This window comes from Empidonax traillii, unplaced genomic scaffold (assembly GCF_003031625.1).
Source record: "Empidonax traillii isolate 1590-97213 ecotype Southwest subspecies unplaced genomic scaffold, ASM303162v1 scaffold153:size895095, whole genome shotgun sequence".
Classification (NCBI taxonomy): domain Eukaryota; kingdom Metazoa; phylum Chordata; class Aves; order Passeriformes; family Tyrannidae; genus Empidonax; species Empidonax traillii.
The window spans coordinates 695707-723252 of NW_020955346.1; the positions used below are offsets into that span (position 1 = coordinate 695707).

General features: G+C 38.2%; 1 protein-coding gene across 10 annotated transcripts in view; it reads right to left on the reverse strand.

Annotated features, from left to right (window-relative positions):
- The window catches only part of GRIP1 (glutamate receptor interacting protein 1), a 323422-nt gene that overhangs the window by 211889 nt on the left and 83987 nt on the right, over window positions 1-27546 (reverse strand). For 4 of the 10 annotated variants that reach the window (XM_027884703.1, XM_027884702.1, XM_027884701.1 and 1 more), the window contains exon 1: window positions 10878-11393. The exons of 1 other annotated variant lie outside the window; for it this stretch is intronic. In XM_027884703.1, the coding sequence (XP_027740504.1) occupies window positions 10878-11136 (259 nt within the window). In that variant the 5' untranslated portion in view covers window positions 11137-11393. Of the gene's footprint in view, window positions 1-10877; window positions 11396-27546 lie in introns of those variants that run through there. 5 more of the 10 variants (XM_027884710.1, XM_027884709.1, XM_027884707.1 and 2 more) reach the window with 2 other exon arrangements.

The following is a 27546-nucleotide window of genomic DNA, read 5'->3' on the forward strand; positions in this document are numbered from 1 at the left end:
AAAAAAAAAAAAAAAAAAAAAAAAAAAAAAAAAAAAAGAAAGCATTGCCATAGTACACAGTGGACTGAATGCAATATCAAAATGTGTGTTCTCTCATTTAGATATCATCACCTAACCTCTCTCTCCACACCACTATGGTCCTTGTTATTGTATTAGACTGGACTTCAAAAATGGACAAGTTTTCTAGATTCCACAAGCTGAATTTAGAAGACTACAGACAGATAATCCATCCACTGATCTCCTGGGAAGTTCCGATTTTCAATCAGTAATCAAAAGAAAAACTCAGGAAAATTCAGCTATTAAACTATTACAGATTTATTACAGATTAAATATTGCCAGTTTTTCAGATTCTTTAAGTTTAATTTAGCTGAGCATTTAAAAATGTAACTTGTGACCAAGAAAATATAACCAGTAACTGTAAGAACAATTTTAACCGCTTAGAGAAGCAGTTAAAATGAGCAGGACTGATCATAACTGTTTATTAATCACTTCTGTAGGTTACTCAAAACCACGTTAAATTTTTCTCCTTATTTGTGCATGTCCCTATATCAGTTCGTGTAGTTTACATAAAACTAAGGCCACAAAGCTGCTGCTACTTACCATTCATTAATTAATCATATAAGACATACTTATGAAGTCACTAAGACTTCAAAGACATTGTATCAGAAAACAAGAGATCACTGAGCAAAACTACACTTTCCTTCCCTGGAAATCCACTGACAGTTTACCAGTGCATGGAATACAAACACACTGATGCTGTGTAAGAATTCAGTCCAAGGAGTTGCTTTCACAGAATTTTAAAAATTGTCTTAATTACAATTTTGTGAGAAAGCCAGAGGATTTGAGTATTTTCTGTGTATTAAAGCTATTTTCATCCAGTGAAGTGGTGTGTTGCCTTGGCCTGCTTCTCTACTTACACTGATGTAACCTCCTTAGTCATTATGCCAACAGCACCACATTTTTGTAAGAGACTTAAACCAACAGCTAATAAACTTCTGTCATTATCTAAAAGAAATAAAACAACCTATTGTGAATGGATATGTGGCTGTAAAAACCTCAATTATCTGTACAACACAAAAGACCATGAACTCCAGGCTGTAACTAGAACAGCCTTTGACAGTTTTGCTCAGTCTGTGGAAACAATTTGCATGACACAATCTGCCCTATAAAATCCACAGCCATTCAGATTTGTTATAAGAGCCTGAGTTCAAAGAAGTAGTAAGGGGGGGGGGGGGAAGAAAAAAGAAAAATAACTAGAAAGGAGCACTATTTTCTAACCAACCAAGAAAAAACACACAAACACTGAATTGCAGCACACAAATCAAGCACCAGTTACAAAACAATAATGTTCAGTGCCTTCTCCATCCCTTGTGACAGGCTTGCAAGTAGTCGCATTTTAAAGGGATGGTCATACCCTTCCTAGCAGACAAACCTCTCCTTCTCCTCCTGTAGTGCAGGGCTGGGTGTTCCCTGTCAGAAGAAGCCAGCAAAAACACACAACAATTGGGAGAGCAGATGAATGTTATCAAAACCCACCACATTCACAAGTACACTTTTAATTTTGTAAGATGTTTAGTGTATACTAAGAAAAACATAGGCAGAAGTGAACAGCAACAGATTTAGAAGGACTGGGGATGCCTGCATAACTCCGGGGATGCCTGCATAACTCCTCCACAAATCTGTGAAGCCCAGGTGAAATATGGGTCAAGTTACAGAGGAAGCATTTCAGAGACTACAAAAATGTCACTAAATTCATAGGGATTTCAGAGAGGCCAGTCACACTGCACTCTATTTAATTACTGATGGGCAGCTATAATCACCAGCCCACACAGCTTTGGTTTCTCCATTTCAGAATTCATTCCCTTCTCCTTTTAGCAATGAAAGGGAATGTAGCATTTTCACGACAAGCCATGTGAAATTCTACTACCATGCAAAATTCCACTACCATGGAAAATCCACATTCCTGCTTTCCAAACTGTAAACACCAGCAGACGTATTTAGATTTACTAACAAGTGACCTGAGCATTGCTGCTGCTGCTGCTGGCAGTGCTCTGCCATAGATCCAGGCTCTCTCCCAACTTTCCCTCATAGGCATCTTCTCATTTCCCCCAAACTAGGCTGTCAGATACAACATTGTTATCAGGCAGTGTGGCACACATCCCTTTTGATTGCCAAGCATTTGGTGCTAATACAGCTGGCACTGCAGCCTGCAGCTCCTGCTGGGACTTATCTCTTGTTGACTACACAACTTAACTGGGCTCCTACAAATGGCTTTAAATTGTTTCTTACTCCAACCTGCAGAAAGCAAGGGCAGAAAGCTAATATCTCTCTGTATTTAAAATACGTTTTACATACTATTCATTTTTTACTGCATTTATTTGTAATACATTGTGAATCCTTTATTTTCTATTTTAACAGAGATGCTACCAGCATCTCTAGTAAAGAACAGTGGCAAGGTGTATTGTAGAGTGAGGAGTTTTACCCCTCTGGAGAGGGACAGTGTGATCAAAATAAAATAGACCTGGGCAGCCAAAGAGCTTGTTGAACACACCCAAAGGAAGCATTTGTGAACAGACTTGAAAACAAAATTTACTGAGATAATACTTCCCATGATATCTGTGTACTTTTTATTTCACTTTCTTTTTTCACAGTTTCATTCAAACAGTATTTCTCCCAGAGCCATCTCAAACCTCTCTTTCTCCTTTCTGCCTTCCACATTTTTGCTCTTCCCTTGGTCATCTTTCCAAAGATCATCTATCTGTTCAAAGTGCCCAGAGACAGCCAAAAAATAAAGCTGGTTCCTCCCTCCTCTGTCCCACAGCTGCCCACAGTGCTCCCTCACAGTGTCAGCACAGGGACTGTACTACAGAATGAAGTGCTACATGTGCCATCCGATCCTGTAGCCATTCACCAAAATTTACTTCTGCCACCTTAACTTCAAAGAGAATTTTCAGAAAGCATTACATCCATAACCTGCTGTTATGGAATTCTCACATTATGCTAAACCCCAAGGAACTGCTGGCTTCACGCTCTCCATTACATGCATGTGCACATACACAAAACATAAAAAAACCCCAAACTTCAAGCTGCAAGTGCCAGATTTAAGAATTCCTCACTTTGACCTCCTTTCACATATGCATTATGACACAATCTTTAATTACTCGATCTACTTCTTGTATGAGACCTTGTTTCATTTAATGCCCAAATGAAATTATTTTAATTTCTTCCTGATAAATTATTTAAGACCTTGTTTTCCCCTCACTGCTCAAAGTGTAATTCAAAGCCTTAATTCCCACCCACTGTTCAAGCTCTTCTCTCTGGACAGACATTAATTTCTCCCTGAGTTCTTCTGTGGTGTTCATCACTATAGCATTTGACAGCTTAGCAAACAGTAATTTATTTTCACAGCACACCTATGAATGAGAGCTACCATTAACCTCATTTATAGGTGGAGAACACAAGTACATGCAGATTATCATCAAAGGTATGCAATAATTGAAAGGCTACAGCCTGAGGTGCCTTATGGCCAGATTTTCAGACTAAGTTAGGCTTATGTCATTTTTGTATATACAAACCAAATCTCCCCTGGCATGGTACAGCAACTTGTGCTGGACATGTGCAAATTCAAGCTCTCAAGCGAGGGAAAGGAGGAATAAGCCCTAACAGGAATGAAGGTTCTGTGGGTATCCTCAGCTCTACTGCCTTTTAAATTTGGACTAAGTGTCCACAGAGCTGCAGCAGTCTTGCATGCTGATTTGTGTATCATTTCATGGGTTTCAGAGGGAAACTAGAAAATCCTCTGAACAAAATCAGCAGCATTAAGGTGCCTGTGTCATCAGCTGTGTGGTCATAAAGGACTCCTGCACCCAACCACAGCACAACCCCTGCTCTTTTCTGATGAAAAACTTTAAACAAAGTTGCCCAGTAATGTCTGCACATATGATGAAGACTACCACATTTGTGTTATACAAATACTATCTACGGTAAACAGGTGTTTATATTCATGACGATGATTGATTACAGCTCCTGTCACGCCCTGCTGACAAAACTCAGCAATCATTCCATAAATGTTTATAATCTCATCAGCAAGAGGCTTATATTGTTTCTTTCTTTGTTCCACTAATTGTTTTCAGTTTTCCATTGGAACTGAAGGGCAATATTTAAACTGACACCTCAGTAGTTTCTTCTACCTCCCTATTTAATCTTAGTTCATAAAACCTGATGTTTCATTCACTTCCTAGTATCCAAGGGGGAAAAACAATTATATCATCACATGTTCATGATGTAAAGTAACGAAGTCACGATTAAAACCAAGATCTTACACAACATTTCATGAGGCAGGAAGCCCAGATCTCTCTATATTTCTTTGTCTGAACATGAAAATCATATATTCTAGACACACTAAAATATAAAGGGTGCAAAATTCTCTGAAACACTGAAGGTACAACCTTACACCAGCAGCCACTATAAGAGGAGGAAGCCCCATAATGGGCACACTTCTCAAGCAGGGACAATCAGGATTTCTAATTATTCAGTAAAGAATAGGACTGGGAAGAAAATGAAAGAAAAGTAGAACAGAAACTGTAGACTCGTAATTGCTAGAAGGGAGAAGTGTTTACACTTCATGCAAAGAATTATATAACTCAGGTCTCATTATTTCAGTGGTTTGAAATAAATACGCTGTTTTCCCTCAAGTAATTCCAAAGCAATGCTTTACCATGCTCTGTGCTGCTCCGAGGTTAAGGGCCACTTGAAGAGGAGCCACAAAGGGTCATTCAAAAAAGCAATCCTACCGGTAACAAACTTAAAACTGATTGTTGCACCACCATTTTCTGTGGGAAAAAAGTAAAATTTTTGTGGCCTGTTTCATGTATAATGAAAGTGTTTCACCAATACCAGCAGACACTTGCCTGGCAAGAAGAAATCTATTGCTCCAGTCCTTCAGGGAACCCCATAGCCTCAGGTTTAGGTTACTCAGACCCTGTGGCTGGATATCACACTACTGCAGCAAAAGTAACAGCACTGATTTAGTTATCTTTGAATTTATATAAACAACATAATGCAGCTAAAGCCATTATTCAAACAGATTAAGCATCTAGAAACACAAGCCTTATCCCAAGACTTATACGTTTTAACCAATATAAACCAGAAAAGGAGTAAAATAAGATTTTAATACATGTATATTTCTTATGGGCTTGGAAGACCTAAATAATTTCATGGGATGAATAGCTGCTAATATTCTCCATATTATAAGGTACTCCTATTAGGTTGCTTGCCTATAAAATGAGAACAATATGCAATTCTTCTCCCCCACTTGGGTTCCTCTAGAAAGAACACATTCACTGGCAACCATGATGAGCAAGATGGTAGATAAATGGGATAACCTCCAGAACATATGCATACCTCATCAGAAATCAAACAATTCTCTGCAAGAGGAGGATTGACATGAAATACCAAATTGCACTAGATGTTCTAAAAAACCCCTACAATTTTCTAAAAGTTTTTAACATCTCCATGTGTTGAAAAAGATGAAAAAGCAAGAAAAACAGCTTAAGGGTACAACACCTTTATCTAACGACTGCATGAAATTTTATCCAAAATGGAAAATATTGTAATTGGCACTTGCACACAGGAAGTCTTAGCAGTGGAGGCAGAGACAACATCACTTTCTACCACTTTTGTTTCATTCAGAAACCCCTGAATGGGAAAGTTGATACTGCCTGTTCCAGCAGTAAAGCTCAAATACTGTAGCTGCCTTTATCACTGTGCCTGGTTTGCAAACTGACACTGGATGGTAGCCCGGTGATGACAGTGTCTGTCTGGACAGAGGCATGGCATCCAGTTCCTGCTGAACTCGTGCTGTTGGGGCTATCCAGACCTCAGGAAAAAACTGACTTACTGAAGACAGAAATACTCAAGAACTATAAGCTATTGAAAGTCACCAGAGTTCACCAATCACAAAACAGTCATTAAGGTGAAGGATATATGAAGCTTTAATAAATTTTAGTTATTTTTTAAAATATTCTTTTCCTTGTGCTTTCAAAGCCTGCCATATTCTCTACTCAGGTTACCAAGCCTTTTTTTCCTTTTAGGTTGCAACAAATTAATTACCTTTAGTTTCAATGAAAGCTGAAATTTTACTGTACTGACATGACAAGATCTGTAATAGGTGGAGAACAACTCCCACAGACACACGTATCCAGTTAAACTGCAGATTAGCAACACACGCTCTGTAAAATGAAAAGCGGTGATGCTGCATTCCTCACCCTTAAGATCAATTAACATCTCTGCAACCTGAACTAGAGATATTCAATGCCCTTGTCACCACATTACTCATAAAATCATTAACTCTTCTGCAACCCCATTCAAATCTATGAGACTGCTCCAAACAAGAACTATTTGTACCAGTTTACAGAATGGAGAATATCTTGACAAGAGTGACGCTGCTACTGACCACAGCATTAAGAAACCAGAGGTGTATCACTTCCCTCAGTGTTTTGTCTTATATATTTAATACAGCTTTAAAACCACCCAGGGTATGACATGCAAAGGCATTTGTTGCTAAGATTTTGGCAGCTGCGGAAGTTTCTGACAATAACATCAAGTTGTGTTGGAGAATAACGCCCAAGTGAAGTTTTTCTTCTGACAGCAACTCAAACAGTGTATCATATATCCAATATCAATTTTAACTAATCATTCCCAGATTTCAGTCAACAAAAAGGACATTTGCAACTCTGACTTATATAAAATCCTTTTTAACCTTATTTGATAGAGGCTAGGAGTCAAATACTTTACCTTCACTTTCCAGGGATGACAAAGGGAGGGAGAAGGGACAATTAATGGAAAGCAGGGAAAGATCATCACATTTAGAGGGCAAATTCAAAGATGCTGATTGTCCTAAAACTGAGGAACCAGATGATTCCCACACCAGAATTGTGGAATAATTAAAAAACAGCATCACAGAGGAAAACAATAAATTACTTCACTGCAGATGCACTATGGCAGACTACTTTGTCTAACATATCAATGCTCTTGTTAAACAATATACACCAGGCCTTGACAAAGGGTAGAAGAAAGTTATTTATGGGACTCTGAGTGACTAAATGGAACATTTTAAGGTCAAGGCTTTCAGGTTAGTGGGCATTTACTAGCAGAATTCTTTAAACGCTGCTTTTTGGGATCATTCTTTAATATTGTCATTGCATCAATGCAGAAAATAAAATCTTTATGCCAACAAACTCTCTGTTGAGAGGAACAGCATAAGAAGAAGAACCACCAATGAAAACAGAGGATCTTTCAGCAGATGGATGACAGACATGAAAAGTAACATAAATAAGACAAAATTTAACATGAAACATTCACAGCAATGCCCTCTAAACTTGCATGGGCAGATCGTGACAACCATGTTTCATGCAACCTGCGAAGTTCCAAAATCAGTTGGAAGGAACTCAAATCCTTCCAAGTGTTTTGCAAAATAAAGACTCACTGCTGAAATCACTTTAGTGTGTGGGAAGAAGTGACTGTTTTGGTCAGAGGTGACCAAATCAGGTTGGGTCCCAAAACTATACTCCCGCTCAAGACTAGGCTGAAACTCAAAGGTCTTGGCACAACACTCTGACTTCAATAAAAGGACATATGTCATTTTTGGGAGCATTCCAGGAAACTCTACTACACAGCATTTCTGATGGTTAGCAAACAGTTGCAATAAAATAACAAGGGCCTTTTTCATATACAAAGTATCATTTTAAGGAATAGGTTGAATGGCAGTGCCATAATGCTGCTCAAGATAAATATGATGCTTTTTAAAGCGTTTTATGCAACAAGCACCAACTTGTCTGAGTGGGTTGGGTAGCAATTTCATCACCCATCATGTTCACACTGCAAAGTCTCACTGAAACGAGTACGATGCCTGGACTACTAATGTCAATATGTGCCTGTGTACCAAAATTATTACTTTAGTTATTTTAGCACTCTATAGCACAGACTCTTCAGAAAGATGAGAGAGCTGGCGTTGCATGTCCAAGCAAGGTTATGCATTTAACTGAGCCCAAATGGATGAAAAATCCAATAAAAAATTCATCTGATTCAAGAGCTGGAGTCTCTTTTTTTACCCAGGGAGACTGAGGCACAATGGCATCTTCCCTTCATCCAGCTGTGTCCCAATATCACAGCTAATGTGGTCTCCTATGACAAAGCTTCAGAGGAATAAGGACAGTGCACCTAACAGCAGGAGCTACAATATCCCAATATCCAGGCACAGCTGGCACGAGGACAAACTGAAGTCACCTTTTTCCTGTGATTCCCAGAGGCCTATTCTGTTTTTAACTTTGTTTTCTTTCTGTTTGATCCTGTGGTTATTCTAATGCAGCTTCTGCATTTTTCCATTAATTCTGCCTCTGTATAACACTCTAAGCAATATTGAGAACGGAGAAAGAGAAAAGAGTAACAAGCTCATAAAGTGATTGTCTCAGACAATCTTCAAATGTACTGGCTAATTGGATATATATCTCATAAATAATGATGGAGGAAGGATGCCTAACAATGTAGAGAGAGGAAACTAAATCTAAAAAAGCTCCAATTCCTTTCAGGTGAATGAACATTCGGTCTTTGATTTCATTAGCTCTGATATTCTGAAAATCATACCAATAAATGCAATCATTTTCTAAAGCACACATTCTTTTAAGTATATGACTGCAAAAGGAATGGCTATTAAAAGCTCTGCAATTACTCTAAATTCATACTGTAAACAGTGTAACACCAGACCATAATTAAATTAAATATGGACCATTTCATTGTCCCAATTACATGAAATTCAATTTTAAGATAGCATTTATAGTAGCACCAGCAGGATCTTTTCAGATTTTGCACATTGCTTTAAGTAGCTACCACACTTATCCAACCAAAGCACTGACACATAGAGCACATAGAAAGGACCAGACAAAAGCACTTGAGGAAAAACTGTGCTTGAGATGGTAACTCTATAAAGACTCCATGGCTCTAACCTCCTGGGACATGTTTGGTTTAAGTAACTGTGAGAAGTGGTAAACTCCTGTGCACTGTTTTGATCATTCAATCTGAGTACTTGAACGCTGTTGTAAACACCACTTCAAAATCTGACACACATTTCCCCCAGTCTGAAATGCTTATGACCTCCACAGGCCAAAGTGTACACTATCCTTTTATTTTTTAAGTAGAGTAAAAGGAAAAACCTATTAGATATTTGGCTCAATCTTGGTGCCTTACATTAAATTAAGAGTTAATAATTTATTCAACATCATTCAAGAAATCCTTATTACATTAGACAGTTTTTTGAGGGGTTTTGCTTTCTTCTTTAAAAGACTTTCAAACAACAATCAGCTAGGGAAATATTTTGACATATGGGTTTGACAAGTCCTTTTGATTTACATAAAAGCAAGACAAAGTTATGTGCTTTCACTAACATATATAATTTTCATATTTTTCAGTGCTGAACAGATTTAAAATTCTTAGGTTTTGTATGGCATATTTTATGTCAATATGTTACCTCTTATAACTGCACTGCCCCTAAAATAGGTTGTTTTCTTGCAAGAACTCCATAATAGCAGCATAGATAATTTATATAATTTAAATACTCTCAGCATGATAAATTTTCTTAAAAATGGAAAGAGAACAAAATTGTATCAAGGAGAAAACCAGTAAACAGCCAAGCACCCTACATGAGTTCACTTTTAGAGACAGGCAAGCATGGTGCACTGAGAGAAAGCAAGTAAGAAAAACTCTTGCTTCCTAGTTTTCTATAGGATAGCAGTTCTCTGGTGCTGTAAGGCACAATCACATCTATCATTTTATCTTATAACAAATGTAAGGTACTTATGATTTATTTCATAAAGGGGGAAATGAAGCAAAAAAGATACTGACAGTCACTCACATGTACAGAACAACAAAAAGAGTGCATCAAACTTTAGCAGCTCAGCAAGGCAAAGTTTCACTGCAAAGGTCCCAAACCACTATCCAGAACAGCAGAAACCTTTTAAAAAGGCAATTTCTGTGCATGACTGGCTCTACTGCCACCACCTCGTCCTCACAGCACTGCACAGGACCCCAGGCAGGGGTTTAGCACAGTTTCCCTGCCTCCCACCTGTCCCTGTGGGCACCTCTGGGCACATCCCCTCTTCCAGAAAACCACGGCAGACCCACATCTCTGAAGCCTGACAGGCACAGGGGACAAACACTAAGAAGTTGCAAGGTCCAGCGCACAGTTCGCAAATGGACTTCTGAGCAGGTGGTTTATTTTGGTTTTGGGTGAGCTGCTGCTGCTGCCATCACATGAGTGTCAGCAAACACCACCCCCCTCCCCCATACAATTCTCCGTGAGTGGTTCTGGACCTGAAGTGAGGAACCAGCCCACCTGAGTCACTCACTGCTGTAAAGACCAAGTCACAGCAGAGGCTCAGAAAACTGACTCCCCCTCAATACCAAACATTAATCATCAACTCCAACTTACAAATAAGTGCTCACTGCCCTTGTAATGCTTTAAAAATATCCATGCAGCTTTCCAAAGGCACTCTAAAAAGGTTACCACCACCCTACTCACTTCTCAACACAGAGTGTTTTAACAAAAGGTTTCCAGCAGTCAGACTGCACCTGAAACCTCACCAGGGTCTGCAAACAGACCCCGTTCACTTTGAGAGCTTCTGTGCCACTTCAGCTGTATTGTATTTGTATTGTTCAGCAGCAGCACAGCCAGATAAAGCCCTCACGGGAACTGACTTTTAATACATACATGGGGCTCAGCTTCTAGCAAGGGAGGGATATTGTTTGATTTTTGGAGTTTAAACATCTTAAAAGCATAACATTTATCACAGCCAAAGGAAAATGAGGTTATGTGAAATACTTACTTCGAAAATGTTCTGAGGCATAATAGTAGACATCCTCATAGCCCTCATGGTAATCCTCCTCTGGCCGGTACTTTTTGCCTTTTCTTCTTCTCGATCTTCTTATCTGCTTGACAAAGCCCAAGAAGCGCTCCATCTCCTTCCTCAGCAGCCCCAGCCGGCAGCCCCCTTTGCCCTCTGTTTCACAAAGAGCTGTCCAGCATGAATTAACCGCAAGCACCAAAGCAAAGCTGCAGCCTCCCACTAGCCGCTCCAGTATCATTAAACAACCCCTCCCTTATCTCAGCTGTGACTAGGAAGCATATTGTTTTCCCTTTATAAGAGAAAGGGACAAACGGATACACACTTTATCAAATCGACTGACTGGAATATTTCAACATGAAAATAAATAAAGGAGGAAAACATTGAAGAAAAAGGAGAATTTCAGGATTTCAAGACGTTATTAAACAGCAGAGGACAAAGTTGAAGAGACCTGCCTGCCAGCAAGGGGAAACCCAGTACTGAGAGCTCCCTATCCTGTGTCTCCATCATTTGAAGAGAGGCCGGGAGGCGGGGACAGATGTTAGTCAATGGACTGAACCATATCTCAAGGTAAAATAGATTTCTATTTGCCAGTTAAATGCTGCCCTCACATTTACCCGGGCACAGGCTCAGCAACCCATTTGATTTCCTTTGTTTTAAGAAGAAGAAACATGCCAATTCATTTCTGGCATCACATACGCTGGATGAATAAATAGCAAAGTGGTTTAATCCGTACACACAGCCCACTCACCAGCAAGTGTGTACTGAATGTGTTAATTGGAGCAGCAGGGAGAAAGCTCGGCAGCTGTTAAAAAATGACACATATACCCACTGGGCATTAGTGTATTCTAATCACTGCTAGATCTAAACATTAAAAGGCACTCCACAGACAGGTCTCCTATAGAGCTGGCCAGCTATATGGCAATAGGCAAACAAAGGAAGCGACATCACAAGCACACCACAACAATATTCATTTAAAATCCTAGCAGAGTTCTAAACAACTTTAAAATTAACATACAGCAGACTATCCTTTGCACAGGACGAGACAACCAAAAAGTCAGAAAAGACACTGGCTCTCTTCTCTTGCTGCATATCTGAATCCCACATGCATTCCCTAAGATAAGGTTGGAATTCAGTCCATGTTTATGATGAAGTTTCCCTGTTGCACAAAAACAGTGCCTGCTCAAATCCAACATGTTGACATCTGCCACAGGGATTTTATTGTACTCATGCTCCCACAAGCTAAGTGAGCTCTCTTAGTCCAACAGGACCTCTCCTGTCTGCTGGCACAAGTCAGGAATTGATCAGTCATCTCAGTCAAACCACGTGCTGAACACGATCACCTGCACCCATGCTCCCAAGATAAACCATTTTGCACCTATGGGTATGAGGAAGTCAGAAAGCCTTCCTATAAAACAGATGTTACAGGTTCATTATCTGGAAAATGAAGAGCACGCAGAGGTAGGATTAAGTTTCTGGTGATGCAGACGTTTCAGTGAGTCATTATTTTGCGAAGAGTAAACCAGGGCACTGTTTTTAAAAGGGTAAAAGAAGAAGTAACACAAAAGCCAGGATTGTAACTTCCCAATTCTGTTTCAACAGAAGTGTACAGGGATTGATGGGTATTTAGCTGCAATTTTCTAGTTTTGAAATGTGAATGTTATTAGTAGAGGTCAGCTACACCTGCTATCTGAGGGTCCTAAAACAAGTGCACACTGAAAGCTAGCACTGGAATTCTTCAGGGCTTGTTCCAGCTTTCCAGGTATTTTAAATAAAATTGTCACAAACCCACACTCATTTTATCCATAAAAGCTCAAAAAACCCTGAATGCTCCTACCAAACTCCCTACAGGAATACAGACTCATCCTCCTTGACCTCACCAGCCCTGCTTTCCCGCTGTGAAAATGCAGCCACTGTCGCTAGCTGATGAACACCCCCAGGGCACCACCAGGACTATTTTTAGTGCAACTTCTATAAGGAGGTTGTGTTTTATTACAAGTCTGTTTTTATTCTAACACACAGCTTTCAGCTTTCAAATGGTAAAGACCTTAGAGGAATATTACAGGCATATTACCAAAAATAAAAAAGCCAATAAAACCTCATCTATGGGCTTTAAGAACGGATCACTGTATTTTTGAAGGTTTCAGTTTGAGTGTCCTTCTGTGCTCTGCCACCAAGCAGCAAAAACATGAGTGTCGTGAAACATGAAAACCACTTAGCCTACAGCAGAAGCAGCACTCTCTCTTTTCAAAGAGGAAAATGTTGGTTTGATGCTGTATTTGCTCCTGTTGAGGACTCTCCCTGACAAATGCAAGAAGTTATTTATGTAGGTGTCAGAAACATTCAAGACAGAAGTCTTGCAGCCATCACTGATCCCTGAAATTATAAAGTTCAATTCAAAATGACAAAGCTACTTTTTAAAAAGGAGAAAATGTAAACTTTCTTGTGTTTAAAATGTCCTCTAAATGAGAGCTGAAAACTGGAACCGAGCAGACACACTTGGCTTTTATCAAGTAAATACGACCTTTTCCAGTGTCTCTATTGCTCAACATGCTGCTGTAGCAGAAGCTTCTGTGGGAGAGGTGGCTTTCATAGTCCTCAGCCCCAGGGAGACTTTGGTCCTTAACAAGACAAATACAGCAAATAAGCAGATTAGGGAGCAGCCAAATGATCTCAGTGAGCACCGTTAGCAGCAGATGCAGCACACTGACTGCCTGACCATTGTCCAGAGAGAATCAATCTAAATTTGGGCAGATTTTGAGCTTTGGAAAACATGGCATTACCTTGTGCGATGGACTTTCCCTTCTCTCTTGTGCTCATGAGATGCATCCCATAGATATATGGCTGATGTAGTAAAGCAGAGAAAAATGCACTAAATGGTATTACTGGCCAGTTGCTCATGGCAATAGCTCCCACCTATCATGTGTGAAAAGTATGAAGGGGTTGAGGTGGAGCACCAGCTTGCCTTGGATAAGCATAGGGGCTTTAAGCTCTGCTGTACTTCACTGTATCACACCAGCTAATTAATACTTGCTACAAAGGCCAGGTTCCATCTTCTACAATGAAGATGCAGAAGCAGGCCTGCAGCTTCTAACACACAAACTGACAGTCTTGCCAGCATGTAAACTGCATACATTTCATTTTGCAGGAATGCACACAGCAGAGACAAGTAATTTCAGAACTTTTATGTTTGTTTGTTTGTTTTTAAACATAGAACAAGCTGAGCTTTTGATAGGATTTTCTCTGCCCTAAAATATTCTCATATTCAGGACAATTTAAAGAGAAGGAAATACCTTAACTGAGGACACTGTTGTTATATATTATATGAGTCAGACTATTAAGTGTTTCACTATACTAGAAAGATTTTTCAACAAAACTTGTTACATATGCATTACATACTATCTTTTACAGCTTTGCTGAAAGTACTGGAGACATTCATTAGCTACTCCTCATGCCATACCTGTAAATATTTTATCACAGTCCTACTTTCAAAGGTATACACAGAGAACTCAGTTTCATAAACACAGTTCGCTGTAGTTAGAAAAAAAGAAAAAAAACCAGCTAAACTACTGATTTCCCCAGTGCTCATTGATTCACACTTCTGCAGATTCTTCTGACTAACAACTCATTTCTTCACGGAAATGAACATAGTTCTTGCAACCTTCTGCTTGAAAAGGAATAAAAAAAGTAGAAATGTAATAGACACCTATGGCAATTTCAGAAAGGTATATTGATTTCACAGGAGGAGCAGAGAAAGAAACAAACACTGGTATTCAAATTTTTAAAATGCAAAACATCAGAGATGACAATGAGCTTCATCCCTAGTGACAAACAGAATAAGATAATTAGGCCCAGAGGGCAAAAAATTAGGGTTTTATCAACTGTTGGTTGCTATTCTGAAACTCTCTGAACTAAAATTTGGAGAATCAATTTTCTGGTGTTAAACACCACAACAGAAAGATGCAGTTAAATATGTCTCAAGCTCTTTGGCTTATCCTTTCTCCCTAGTCCAATCGAAGCAAGCGTTCTATTGCCATTTTCAAGAGGACTTCTTATAAGATGCAAGGATTGTCATGCTGTCTCCACCATGACCTGCATAACAAAAATTTTGCCAAATGACACCAATTAGATAATATTTACATTCTCCATTTTGATAACTAATCTGTTTAAGTTAAGGAGAAGCTCCATCAAACTCAATCTGTCTCAGGCCAGTGACTTACTGGAAAAGATTTCATAGCAGTAATAAAACATATATAATTAAAGACATTGCCTTTTTCAAAAAGTTGAGCTGAAGCATAAATGCTTTTGCAGCCATGGATAATTTTCTAGAAGAGAGATGTCAGCATTTAAGCTTTAACTTGTCTTTATACCCATAGTAAAGATTTGGTCTCTCACCACGCAAAATATCTGCATTTAATATTTTATTTGCACAAAATTACCTATGCAGTTAACAAGGTAAACTTTCACAAGTGACATACTTATTTTCTACAGCACTTTTTCCAGCAGTAGGAAAAATTATTTGGTATCCAAGGATAAGCCACTAAGGTAGTAAATATTTAACATGCGTTTCCATTTGAGTGGGCTTGCAAAAATGATGTTTTGAAACTAAAGCCTATGTATGAAGCAAGCCTCCCTAATGTTTGTATCATAAATACAGAATGGAACCGGCACCAAGCATTAACAGTTCTGAGCAGGTATTCTGCATCCTGTTCCTCAGCATGTTTCAGTATTTAAAAGAAAAACATTTCAGACAGACAAACCCTCCGTTATCTGCCTCTGCTTCTCTGGGCAGGCCCTGAAAGTCTTCTTCTGGGAGAAGGAACAACCCTCACTGGGAGGCAACTATGTATGAGAGAACACAATGGCAGCTGAGGAGATCTACTTTCATCATACTACTTGCACGGGAAAAAACCCCACAAAACTATACATGTACAATACAAGATTTATGATTAATATAAACAGTTCTTGAAGGTTGGCCTAATAATGGAAACAGTACTTTCCCCACCTCCCTCAAGCCCCTAAGCATAAAGGTACAGTAAACCTCAAAAGGAAAGAACAGATGGTTTCTTCTCTGGTTCTCTTTCAACCGAGGGATGCCTTTGATAATCCGCTGTCATTGTTTTAGTAAAACAGCAATAATTAACAAAGGAGCTATTCCTCTTATTTGTCTTACAGCATCATTTTGCCTGACCTCCTAATTTTTCAAGAGATGTTTGTTCACGTGCCATAATTGCTCCTGTTAAGGCTGCAATTTTCCATTCAAAATTTGCCCTAAATATCTTGGTGCAAAATGTGAGCTTATCAATTTGAAAATTATCAAATGCCTGTAATTTACAATCTATTAAAACCTGTAAGAACTTAAGTTCCATAAATGAAGAAGCAGTTCTGTGTATATAGTCAATATTGTGTGTGAGCTGTAACTAGCAGCAGCCTACCCCATCCCCCTGAGGTACCCCCCCTCCAAAACCCTTCTGTCAGGCCAGCTTCTGAACACAAGTTCTGTTCTCTTCCTAAAGACATCTGGAAAGACCATCAAAAGCAAGGAACATACTGAATATTACACTGCACATCTCTCCCATCTGACAATAGAAATAAATGCAGAATAACCAGTACACTATCTCTAGAATATTGCTGCATGAGAACTGGATGGTGATAAAATACTGATTATCCACTACTGTTATTTTTAAGATCTGATACTCTGATTTTAATGCATTCCTATTGGTGTCACAAGTCATACATTCATGTTATTCACTGCTCACACAGAATCACAGACCACTGTTTTCTTCTGCTCCCAAATTAAAGAATGCAAGACTTGAGAGCTGGAGTTCAGCTTTTGCATCACCTAGTTGTAAATTAAGTAGCAAATATTTCTTCTTTTTCCTTCTTTTTCTTTTTACAAGTGAACACGCACATATTTTCAATACTTTGAGTTCTTGACTGTATTTTATTATATATGTTATTTTATATTAGCATTCCCAATGGTTTTGTTTTTTGCAATATTTTCTCACATAAAAATGTGCATGTAAATGTGAATGCCAACACAGGGGACGAGGATAAAGTAGAACACAAAGGATAGAAGATGAGGCTACTTTCATTTAGAGAGAAGTGGGGGGCTGCTTCTGTGTTCAATACAAGAACGCTGTCTCTCATATATGGAGAATGCTGAGAAATCTTTGTAGTGCTGTTTTGAAAGGGTCACTTGTCAAGTTGAATTTCATGCAGAATGTATGCTCCAGGGGAAAAGACACTTTTTTTCCTCTTCAATTCAGCTAAATCCATTTGCATACATTCTATTTTTTTCTTGTCTCTTTAATCTATTGGGCTTTAAGTAAGTGACTAATTAGAATATAAAAATATGCATTAACAAATGCTAACTTTACCACCACCAAGGAAATACAGCTCAGGTAAAATTATGTACAAAAAAAGTTTGAATTTGCTTAATGTTTTGTGGCACCAATAATTCTGCAAGTAAAGCTAACCAGAGTACTACTCTAACCGTATGTAAAAGCCCTTCAGGGTTGAAGCAGTGGTCTGATTTTTTAAAATACCAAAACTAGAACAGAGTTCTTTGTGAAATCTGAATTAAAGGTGTTTTCATCTTTCTAAAGAAATGTAGCAAATGGCTAGTGGGAACACTACCAAGATAGTGCATACTGTGTCTGTTTTATGCACAAAGTGTATCTCAAATCAACTACAAAATACATATGAAAAAACGGTTTGAAAAATGGATATGGTTTTTACTGCTCACTGAATAAAAAAACATATTTCCCTAATTTTCAATTCTTCAACAACTGCACATTTCAACTCTAACCATTATTAAAGTGTACATAGAGCACTGGAGAGAATGAATAATTAATTAATGAAATTACAGCTCACCAGAACGAAAATACCTAGCAAATACATTAAATTAAGTTCTTCCACAAAATATTTTCTAAGGCTGCAGATCATAGACCAAGAGCTATAATGCACCATCTAACAAAGTTAGAGTAGGTGAGACTTCACAGTTAATTGACAGTGGAAGACCTGAATATGATGCGCGAGATTTAAGGTAGGTCACAGGAGAATCCATCACTAAACATCTCTTTCCATGCAAGAGTTCACGCAAGAGACTTTTTACTATGTGACATTAAATGGATTTACTTTCTTTTACCTCACGAGATCAGCAAAAATGGTTGTGGATAAGGAGCCTGCTCATCCTCCCTTAGATGCACCCTTATCCTCTCCCCCATCCATGGCCACAGACTCATTGAGCAGTGAGCTCTACACAAACACACACACATTTCTATAGACTATCTCATCCTGCTTCCACAGGCTTAAAGAGGCTTCATCATGAAACACAAAGGTCCAACATGATACAGAACACAAGAACAGAGCAACCTCCACATGCCGTTTTATATAAATCCTCCTTTCTGTCCATCTTCTGTCTAATATCAATTCTCTGTATCAGTGATACTACAGGAAAGATCTAGATTTAGAAACCCTCTGGTGCAGAGGAATGTCTGTACTTCCCAGCAGCACCATGGTGGGTGTTTTACCTCTTCTCTTACCAATATTTAGTTGTAAAGAGCAGCAAAAACCTTGTTATGTTTCATTACTGAAAACATCCACCAGTCAGATATTCATTTCTCTGATGAACAAACTATTTCAACAAGAAACTTCTGTAATTTTTTAATAAACTGAAGTTAAATAGTTAGAAGTAATAAACAATGGGCAACGGGAGAGAAATCTGAAGAGAATACAAAAAATCTGAAGGTAACTAGAAAAGTGGAGCGATGGAGAAGTCCCTCTGGGAAAAAAACACAGGCATCCAGAAAGTGATTGTATCTTGAATCCTGTATGTTTTATCAGGGTCAAGTTATAGTGGATAATTAGAAAGATTTTATTGCAGTGAGTTCTGACAAGAAGAAAGTTCTGCTTAACCATCAAGAGAAGACAACTACAGATTAATCCCTTGTTATGACCACATGAATTTACAATAAAAGACTACGTAAATTTATATGCAAATTAAACCATCCATCTGGAGTTCACTGCCCTAGAGGCACAGGCCAACATGATGGCAATGAAGAATCCAGTTTTTCACGTGCATTAACCCTTCTCCTTCTCTCTCAATACCCTCTACATCCAGTTTTAAGTAATTCCTGTTGTCCTTGCAGAATCTGAAACCGCAAAGTATACAAAGTAAAAAGAACAGATCTGAAGGGCAAAAGGACAACTTCTCACAGTAATGAGTTGCAAATACGTGTCCACAGAACTGAAGGATCACGGTTTCCATCCACAAGCTCTCAATAGTAAGGCCCATTGAACATTAGTGTGGTACCTCATTTCTCTCACTCCAACAGCAGTTTGGGAAATGAGAGCTTCTGAGACCTCTTTCTGCATGAGGTTTGACTTATCTTCTGTCCCCCATTCCAAGGACGCAGAGCAGGTTCTGCATTCAGTCTGTAATTTCTTTCCTAGTTCAACCTTCTTCCATCAAGGGGTGGGGGGGGGAAAAACCAAACCAAACCAAAACAAACAAACAAAAACAACAACAACAAAAAAGGAGAGATCTGCTTTATGCTACTGCTAAGAGGTTAACAAAGGAAATACAAAGTAAATACACAGACTTCAAAACTGTCTGCTAGTCCTCCTCCTTGAGAGCAGCATTCCTGCATTTGAACGTTAAGAGGCAAACCAAAGGGGGGGAAAAAGCAGCTTCTCAAACTCATTCGCTTCTGATATAAGGTTTGACATTTTCTGCTGTAAATTCATTCTTTCACATTTTTGCCATATAAAATTGTGGGACTAGATATAAAGTAATCATTTGTTCAGTGTTGCACCCTTGACAAGGTAATAATACAGGGTAGAACAAATAATTCTGGTTTTGTTTGTAAAGGCTATGAGATCCTTGACCTCAGCATACATTTCAGAAGCAACAGGATAACTGAGGTTTCTTCTCTTCGATAGCTAGTGGTTCCCAAATGAAAGATTACTTGGAACTTACATTCTGTGGCACTTCGCAGAGACAACATAGTCTTATTTTTCAAACTTCTCTTTGGTGATGCTTTGTGCTTCAGGATTTACTTCATTCCTCTCCTGTGGCCCTCTTCATCAATGGTGAATATACAGATGCTTGTCAAGCTGTTTTCTCAGGAAGTCAACCCTAACGTATCCACTTTAACACACTTTTTAACATACATTTTCATCCTCACACTGCCCTGTTCTCTTCAGTCAGATCCGTACCCTCAGGCATTGTTTCTTTCTTAGTCTATAGGTTATGATGCAGGAATCTGCTACTGCAGCTCTTGGAGTTTTTGCACCCTATGATGTGTTTGGACACCTCAGGAAAAATGTGAATATCAAGAAATAAATAGCATTTCTCTTTGTTGCTTATAAATGCCACAAAAAAAGAATATACTGCTCAAAGAACAAGTTCCTTATTCCTTAATGCATATGTGAAGTGGCAAAGTTTATAATCAGTTAGTTCAAGATTCAAGAGACCAAGATACTCAGAGAACTCAGTTTTCATCAACACTAACCAAATTATAAAAGAAAATATTAGGGGAATTTTATACCACACCAGATAAATTATTATCAGTCATTGTGCAAGAACAACACAGTCAACAAAGGGTTTTACAACTACTGCAGATATCTCGGGTGAGAAACTTCTTCAGTCTTGTAGATGCTCAGAATACATATAGTTCTAAAAGATGAAAATTCAGACAGATGTGTATTTTACAAACTAACTTGTTAATCATTGGTATTTTGATTAGCCAACCATTAATATTTTGCTCAGAAGCATGAAACAACTCTGCAGACATACTCCCTGATTTTATACCATATTTTATATCACACGGTATTGACTGACAAAATTCTTAAACTATTTTGGAATTTAAAATTCTTCTTTCTCCTTAAAAACAAATCCAAACACCAAAACAAACAAACAAGAACCCAAACAAAAAACACACACACACAGAAACCCAACCCAAAACCAAACAAAAACACCACCACCTTAGGTCTGAGTTTAACCACTTAAAAAAAAAAGTGTTTTAAGTATTAAGAACTGACCATCCTAATCTCTACTTTTGAAGTTGCTTGGCTGTTAATTACTCATGCTCTACCTATTCAGGTGGAGATGACATCCTTTTCATACTGCTACAATATAGGATCTCAGTGTAGAAATCTTTTGAGAGCTTAACCTCACACACTGTCCCACTGAGCTGAACATGATGATGCCTGGTGGTATTATTGCCATATCCTAACTTCAGATGCAGTTGTGCCACAAGTTTTGTTTTACTTAAGAAATACATTAAAAAAAATATTAATGCCACACTCTAAATATTTAAAGAAGAAAATTTTACGAAGTGAACTTTTTTGTTGGACCTAAAGATCACAGTCTGGAAGCCAAAAGTGATAGCTTGGCATTTCATTTTCCAAGAAGTCTAAACAACCACAATAAATTTACAAATGTAGACATGCTGCACTGTTAAATTTCATTTCACGCTCAATAAGCAAACATTATCAAACTGTAAGTACTGTCATCCTCTGTCTTTTTAGTTAGAAATCTTGTAGCCAATAAAAATGTGACCTTGAAATATTTCACAGATGGATGAAGTCACTTTATTTGCTAGTCACTTTGTTACAAATTTTGCAGAACTGCAAAGTTAGGTCACATTTACTCTAATTTCACCTTGAAATAACTTTACAAACTGCATCATCAGTAAGAGTCACTAGAATTGCTTTAATGAACGTGTCTGAATTGTCATGAAGAATTCAGTTTTGAAATTAAAAATGCTGAGATAATACAGAAGCCAAAGGTAATTTTATTTATATATACTAGTCTCAGAATTATTTTTAGTGCCAAAACACAAAAAATAAGCCCACACACTGTTTTTTGGAGATTCTAACACATTGTCCAAACCACAAGATGTTTTCTGTTTATAAAGCCAGTGGTAATATATGGTCTTGTGTGAAGGGATGACTAACTGTTACAGAATACAGATGTAAAATTCTGTTCATCAGATTTTTCATGTGGGCTGAGTCTACTCTGATGTGCATTTTAAAGGGAAAACCAAAGGAAAAATTCCAGTGCTGTTTACTCAAGGGATAGCTATTGTTTTCTCATACTCCTATTGCATTTGATAATACACCAGAGTCACTATACAAAACAACCAAATATACACAACTGTATACTTTTAAAATTAGTTAGCTAAAAAAAAAAACCTGTTAATTTACAAGACAAAATAACTCATTACCACTTTAAAACTTATTAGAGCACTTCTTTTTTTTCAAAGAATATAAATTAATTTCAGTCTAATTGCCACATAAGAAGACTAACTGAATAAGAATCATAAAACTCTGAAAAGGACTTAGGATCTCTAGAGTTTTAAACTACTGTACTCAAAGAAAGAAGTTGAAAAATAAGCATTTTGCATCTTTCACGAAAAATAAAAAGCAAACAAAAGTTAATTTAAAATACTGCTTGGTTGCTCCCAAGAATGTTCTGGTTTTTTGTCCCAAATTATTTCCTTCTAAAAGATCCACCATATTCACCCCCCAACACATATCCAAGTAACTGATTCCCCATAGGGTATAGAGAGCTATTCTGAGATCAGAAAGGCTCTGCAAAGAATAAAATCAAGCTCCTTACCGCCCGTGTCTCTCACACACATTCTTTCCCTCCTGCCTCTATTCTCATGTAGAAAAGTCCATTTGAAAAGAGTAAGGCTGCTGCCCAGCACACTGACCCTACTGGTTTATATTCCCACAGTCATGGTTTCCTTCCAAGTCCACCATGGTTTGATTTTGGATATAAAATGCAAAATATTTGGACCAGATTCTCTTTGGTCACTATGTTAATTTTTTTTATTTTAGTTAGCCTTACCTTTAAAAACAAAGTCTCTGAACACTGGCATCTACTGAGGCCAGTGGGAAAAACTTTCATCACCTTAAGTTGATGTCCCATCCCTAGAAATGTTCAAGGCCAGGCTGGATGAGCCTCTGAGCAACCTGATCTAGTGGGTGACATCCCTGCCTATGGCAGGGCAGTTGGATCTAGATGATCTTTAAGGTCCCTGTCAATCCAAAACATTCAGTGATTCTGTGTCTTCGAAGGAGGTTTTTTTGTCAATTCTGATTTCAAGCTTCAGCAGTTACTTTACAACAGCAGAAAGGAAATAGCAGGCATGAAAGGGCAGGTGGGGGATGACCCTTTCTTTTGCAGGTTATATCCTTGATGTCATCAATTAATTGGTAGTCATGAACAAAGAGTCCAAAATCTGAGACCTGGTAAGTAACACCAAAACCAAAGCAAGAGTTGGGGAAAACAAACAACTTGCACATCTGGCTTTAAAACACACCTGTCCTTTAATACAATGTATCTGTGTTACAGAATTGATGATTGTTACAGTGCCATTTTTTCTGCAAAGAGAACATAGCAATGGAAGAATTTCTGTTGCTAATTTCGAAAAAGTCTAATTGTCTGGTTTAGGAAGACTAGCCTATACTCCTTAATAGTGTGTACGCTAGTTGGCCTAAAATCAAGTACTGTAGTAATGGGGACACATTAATGATTTATGAACATTTATGTCTTTTATTTTACCTAGTGTATTCAACAACCTCTTGAGGGGAAGATAAAAAAATTATGAATCACATTTAAACATGCCAAGCAAGGATTTAAATTCAATTTAATGAGATAGGTTCTATCTGCCAATGCAGTCAATCTTCCCAGGATCCCTTCTGATGCCACTTCCTCTTGGAAGAGGTGAAAGGGAAAATGTGATACTGAATATTAACTTGGCAGCAATGTTTCTGAAAACTGCATTGTTGAAGGCACTGTGTGCCTATTAATATTTCATAAGCTGCTTTAAAACCAGCTCCTGGATTAAAGCAAATGAAAATTTCAACTTGTAGTTCAAGTTTAAAGCAGACAAAATTTAAGAGACAATCTTGAAAATTAAAGACATTCTTCAAGTCAAAAGACAAAATGCTAAACAAGTCAAACCCTTCCCTACTAACTCTTTGCATTTAACCTCCCCCCTAGTTTTCCCACTTGCATCTACAATATTTTAAAGTCCTGTATTGGCAATATTGTTCAGCTTTTCAAGTTCAGAATCCTTCCATCTTTCTGCAATGAGAAGCTAACCTATCAAGTGGGCTACCATTCCAAATAATCCTTGTTTCTAAACAGAGGGAGGAGAGAAAAACAAGGAAAGCCAAATACACACCCATTCACAAAATAAAAGGTGAGAAAACACTCCATATTTCTGTGACAAATCATCTCAGGACTGAAATATTAGGAATATTTTTTCACAGTGGGCAGAGCAATGCTGACTTTGAGCCAACCATCTCTGAGATCTTATTGCTGCCTTTCAGTATTTAAAGGGAACGTATAGGAAAGACGCAGACAGACTCTGTAGCAGAGCCTGTTGCAATAGGACAAGAGGTAATGGTTTTAAATTAAAAGAGAGTTGATTCAGACTAGATATAAGCATGAAGTTTTTTACAATGAAGGTGGTAAAACATTGGCACAGATTGCTCAGAGAGGTGGTAGATGTCCTGTCCCTGGAAACATTCAAGGTCAGGCTGGACAGGGCTCTGTGCAACCTGTTCTAGCTGCAGCTGTTTCTGCCCATGCCAGGGCAGGGGGTGGACTAGATGGTCCCTTTCAACCCAAATTATTCTACAATCACAGTGATTCACATTCCCAGTCGATAACAGCACCTTGAAACCATGAAATCATGCATATGGCTTCACCACTGCCTCATCCCACCAAGACTCTTTCCATTTCTCATTCATTCACACTTTTTTGCCCTTGAAAGGGCAGTCTGAGCTCAAAGGGCCAAATACCACAATGACACCAACTTCAGAAGTTACATATGACTTGACAATTAATTATTCACCATACAAAAACATTTTCAAGGGTTTTTTTTACACTCTCAGCAAGTTAGTAGATACTGAATGTTCCAACGGATAAAAGTCACAGTACTTAAAACAACATTAAATTGGCAGCAGAGAGTTGCAGGGGGTTGTGTAGAAATGGGGCTATGCTAATGCCTGTGTACATTTGCTTAAAAATTTATGCAGAACAATGTTTAAATTATGCTAATAGCCTGACCACAAGTGAAGAAATGCAATATTCAAGCCACATGCAGACCTTCTTCAAAACTCATGTGTATTTATTTTTAAGGGGCACATCAACATCCATTAAGCACAAAGAGAATTAATTTCTTTTTGCCAGTCACAATTATGGCTAATATGAGTCACACTTTTCCAGTAGTTTCAAACTGGATCTAAAATTAAGGACCAGTCATTTGTGATTATTTAATGAGTCCACGGCATTTTCGTCTAAGACATGTGACTACTGGACAAAATCTCAGCAACTGCTGGCAGTTCCACTACATATGCATGAGGCAGACTTTCCTCAGTATTGCAACTGGAGACACTATGGCTTGGCTTGTAATAATTCTATAGTCTCAAAGCCACTAATTGTCATCTTTGAGAACTCATGGAGAGAGAAAACCAGAAAAAGTCAACTTCAATCTTAAAGCAGAGGAAGGGAGAGACAGGAAGATCTTTACATGGTTGGTATTAAACTTTCACTCGAGGAAATAATGGGATTAAAAAAATTAAACAGAACAGTTAAACAATAAACCAAGAAACTACACCAGGAAAAAAACCAAACAGCCAACCTGGATTTCTCACAATTAAATTATGTTCATTTAGCAGCAAGACAGCAAACCATGGAGACAAAGAGAACACAATAGATATCATAGGTGCTAACTAATTATTCTCACAGGTATGTAATGTATATCACTCTCTTAAAGACAGTTTGCCTATCTCAGGGTGAATGCGAAACTGACTGGAAAGCTATATTGAATCCAAACAGAAAAGCAAATAATTTGTAACTTTTTGGATCCACTGCTGTTCAACATTTTACTTTCTATACATTATGCATATGCAATCCTTTATGTGGAATTTCCACTTTTATCTATCTAGGTCATGAATAAATCCCAAGACATCACCAATCTTAGACCGACTGCAAGCACTCTGGATGAGCAGATTAGAATAGAAAATAAACAGACTGAAGTAATCATCTGAAAGAAACAAGATGACTTTCAATAGGGAGAAATGCAAGCTATTCCAATAAGCAGGAATATGCTACTATATAAACTGAGGATGAAGAACAAGTGATTAGGTAGGTATTACCCTGAAAAGCGTCTGGTGACCACAATCATTAGATGAACCCAGCTCCATAACATCTACTATGGTAAACTATGCAAACATACAGATATCTCTAACAGCATTATAGCAGACACAAAGGTATTTATTTCTTTGCTCTCTTCTACTCTGGTAAAGTCTCAACAGGCTGTTTCTGTCCACAGTTAAGATGTTAGAATTCCAAAAAAAAAGTGTGCATGGATTAAAGATCCCTAAAATTTCATCTGAATAAGAAACAAAAGAGAAGACTGAGGTGGAAATGGAATAAACAGTACAGAAACTTCAAAGATTCTGAAAAAGAAAGAAAATCTATTTTCCATTTTCTACAGAGATGTCTGAAAGATTCAAGTGGAACATAAGGTAAAACATTACATAAAACATAAAGGAAATACGGACAGGGAAGTGTGGGATAGTCTGAGAGAAACCCCAAGAAATTCAGCTAAAACAAATGCCAAAATCTACAGCCCAGGCACCAACTGGAAAGGAAAGCAGCTCTACTGAAAAGGACTGAGGGGTCCTGTCTGACAACACATTGTACATCAGCCTGCAGTACATCCCTGTAGAAATGAAGACCGACTTCATACTGGGCTGAATCAGAAACAACACAGACAGCAGATAAAGCGATGTGATCCTTCTCCACAATTCAGCACTTGTGAGGCCACATCTGCAGCATTTAGTCCCATCTGGAGCACTCCAGTAGAGAAAAGGATAGAGACATGCTATACAGAGCCAGTCCAGTGGAGGGCCACAACAGTGATCAAGGGGTGTAGCAGGCAGTCTATGACAACAGGCTGAGGGGCCCGAGTCTGTTTAGTTTCTAATCTTTAGAAAAAAGATTAAGGGAAATCTAAGTGCTATTTTCGAGATTATGGAGAAGAACAAGTCAGGCTCTTCTCAGAGGTTCACTATGGAAGGATAAAAGGCAACAGACACAAGTTGCGGAAACTGAAACTCCACTTATTCCAATTAGATAGAAGGGAGAAAAAAATCATGGTGAAAGTAGTGTAACTTTAGAGCATGTTTCTCAGAGAAGACTTACCATCCTTGGAGTTACTCAAAATTCAGCTGAAGAGGGGCCCTGAGCAACCTGACCCAACTTCAAAGGTGGCCCTGCCTTTAACAGCAGGCTGGAATAGACAACCTCCAGAACTTCCCTCCTACTTCAGTTATTCTGTAATTCTTCTACAGTGTCTGTGAGGAGTAACAAAGAGAGTGCCTTGGGCTAGGAGACCAGCTGTACAATCTCCAGAGGTTCATTCCAGCTATTTTTTCTGCAACCCTCAAGACTGAAAGGTACTAATAAATATTCAGATAGAATATACGTTTTCTCCTCTTAATGTGAACAGTGCCACATTCATTTTAGCTAACAGGTTATAAATATAAACAAATAGACAATATTAAATACTTAGAAATCTGACACCAATAAAACTCAGAAATTAATTTTAGATACCAG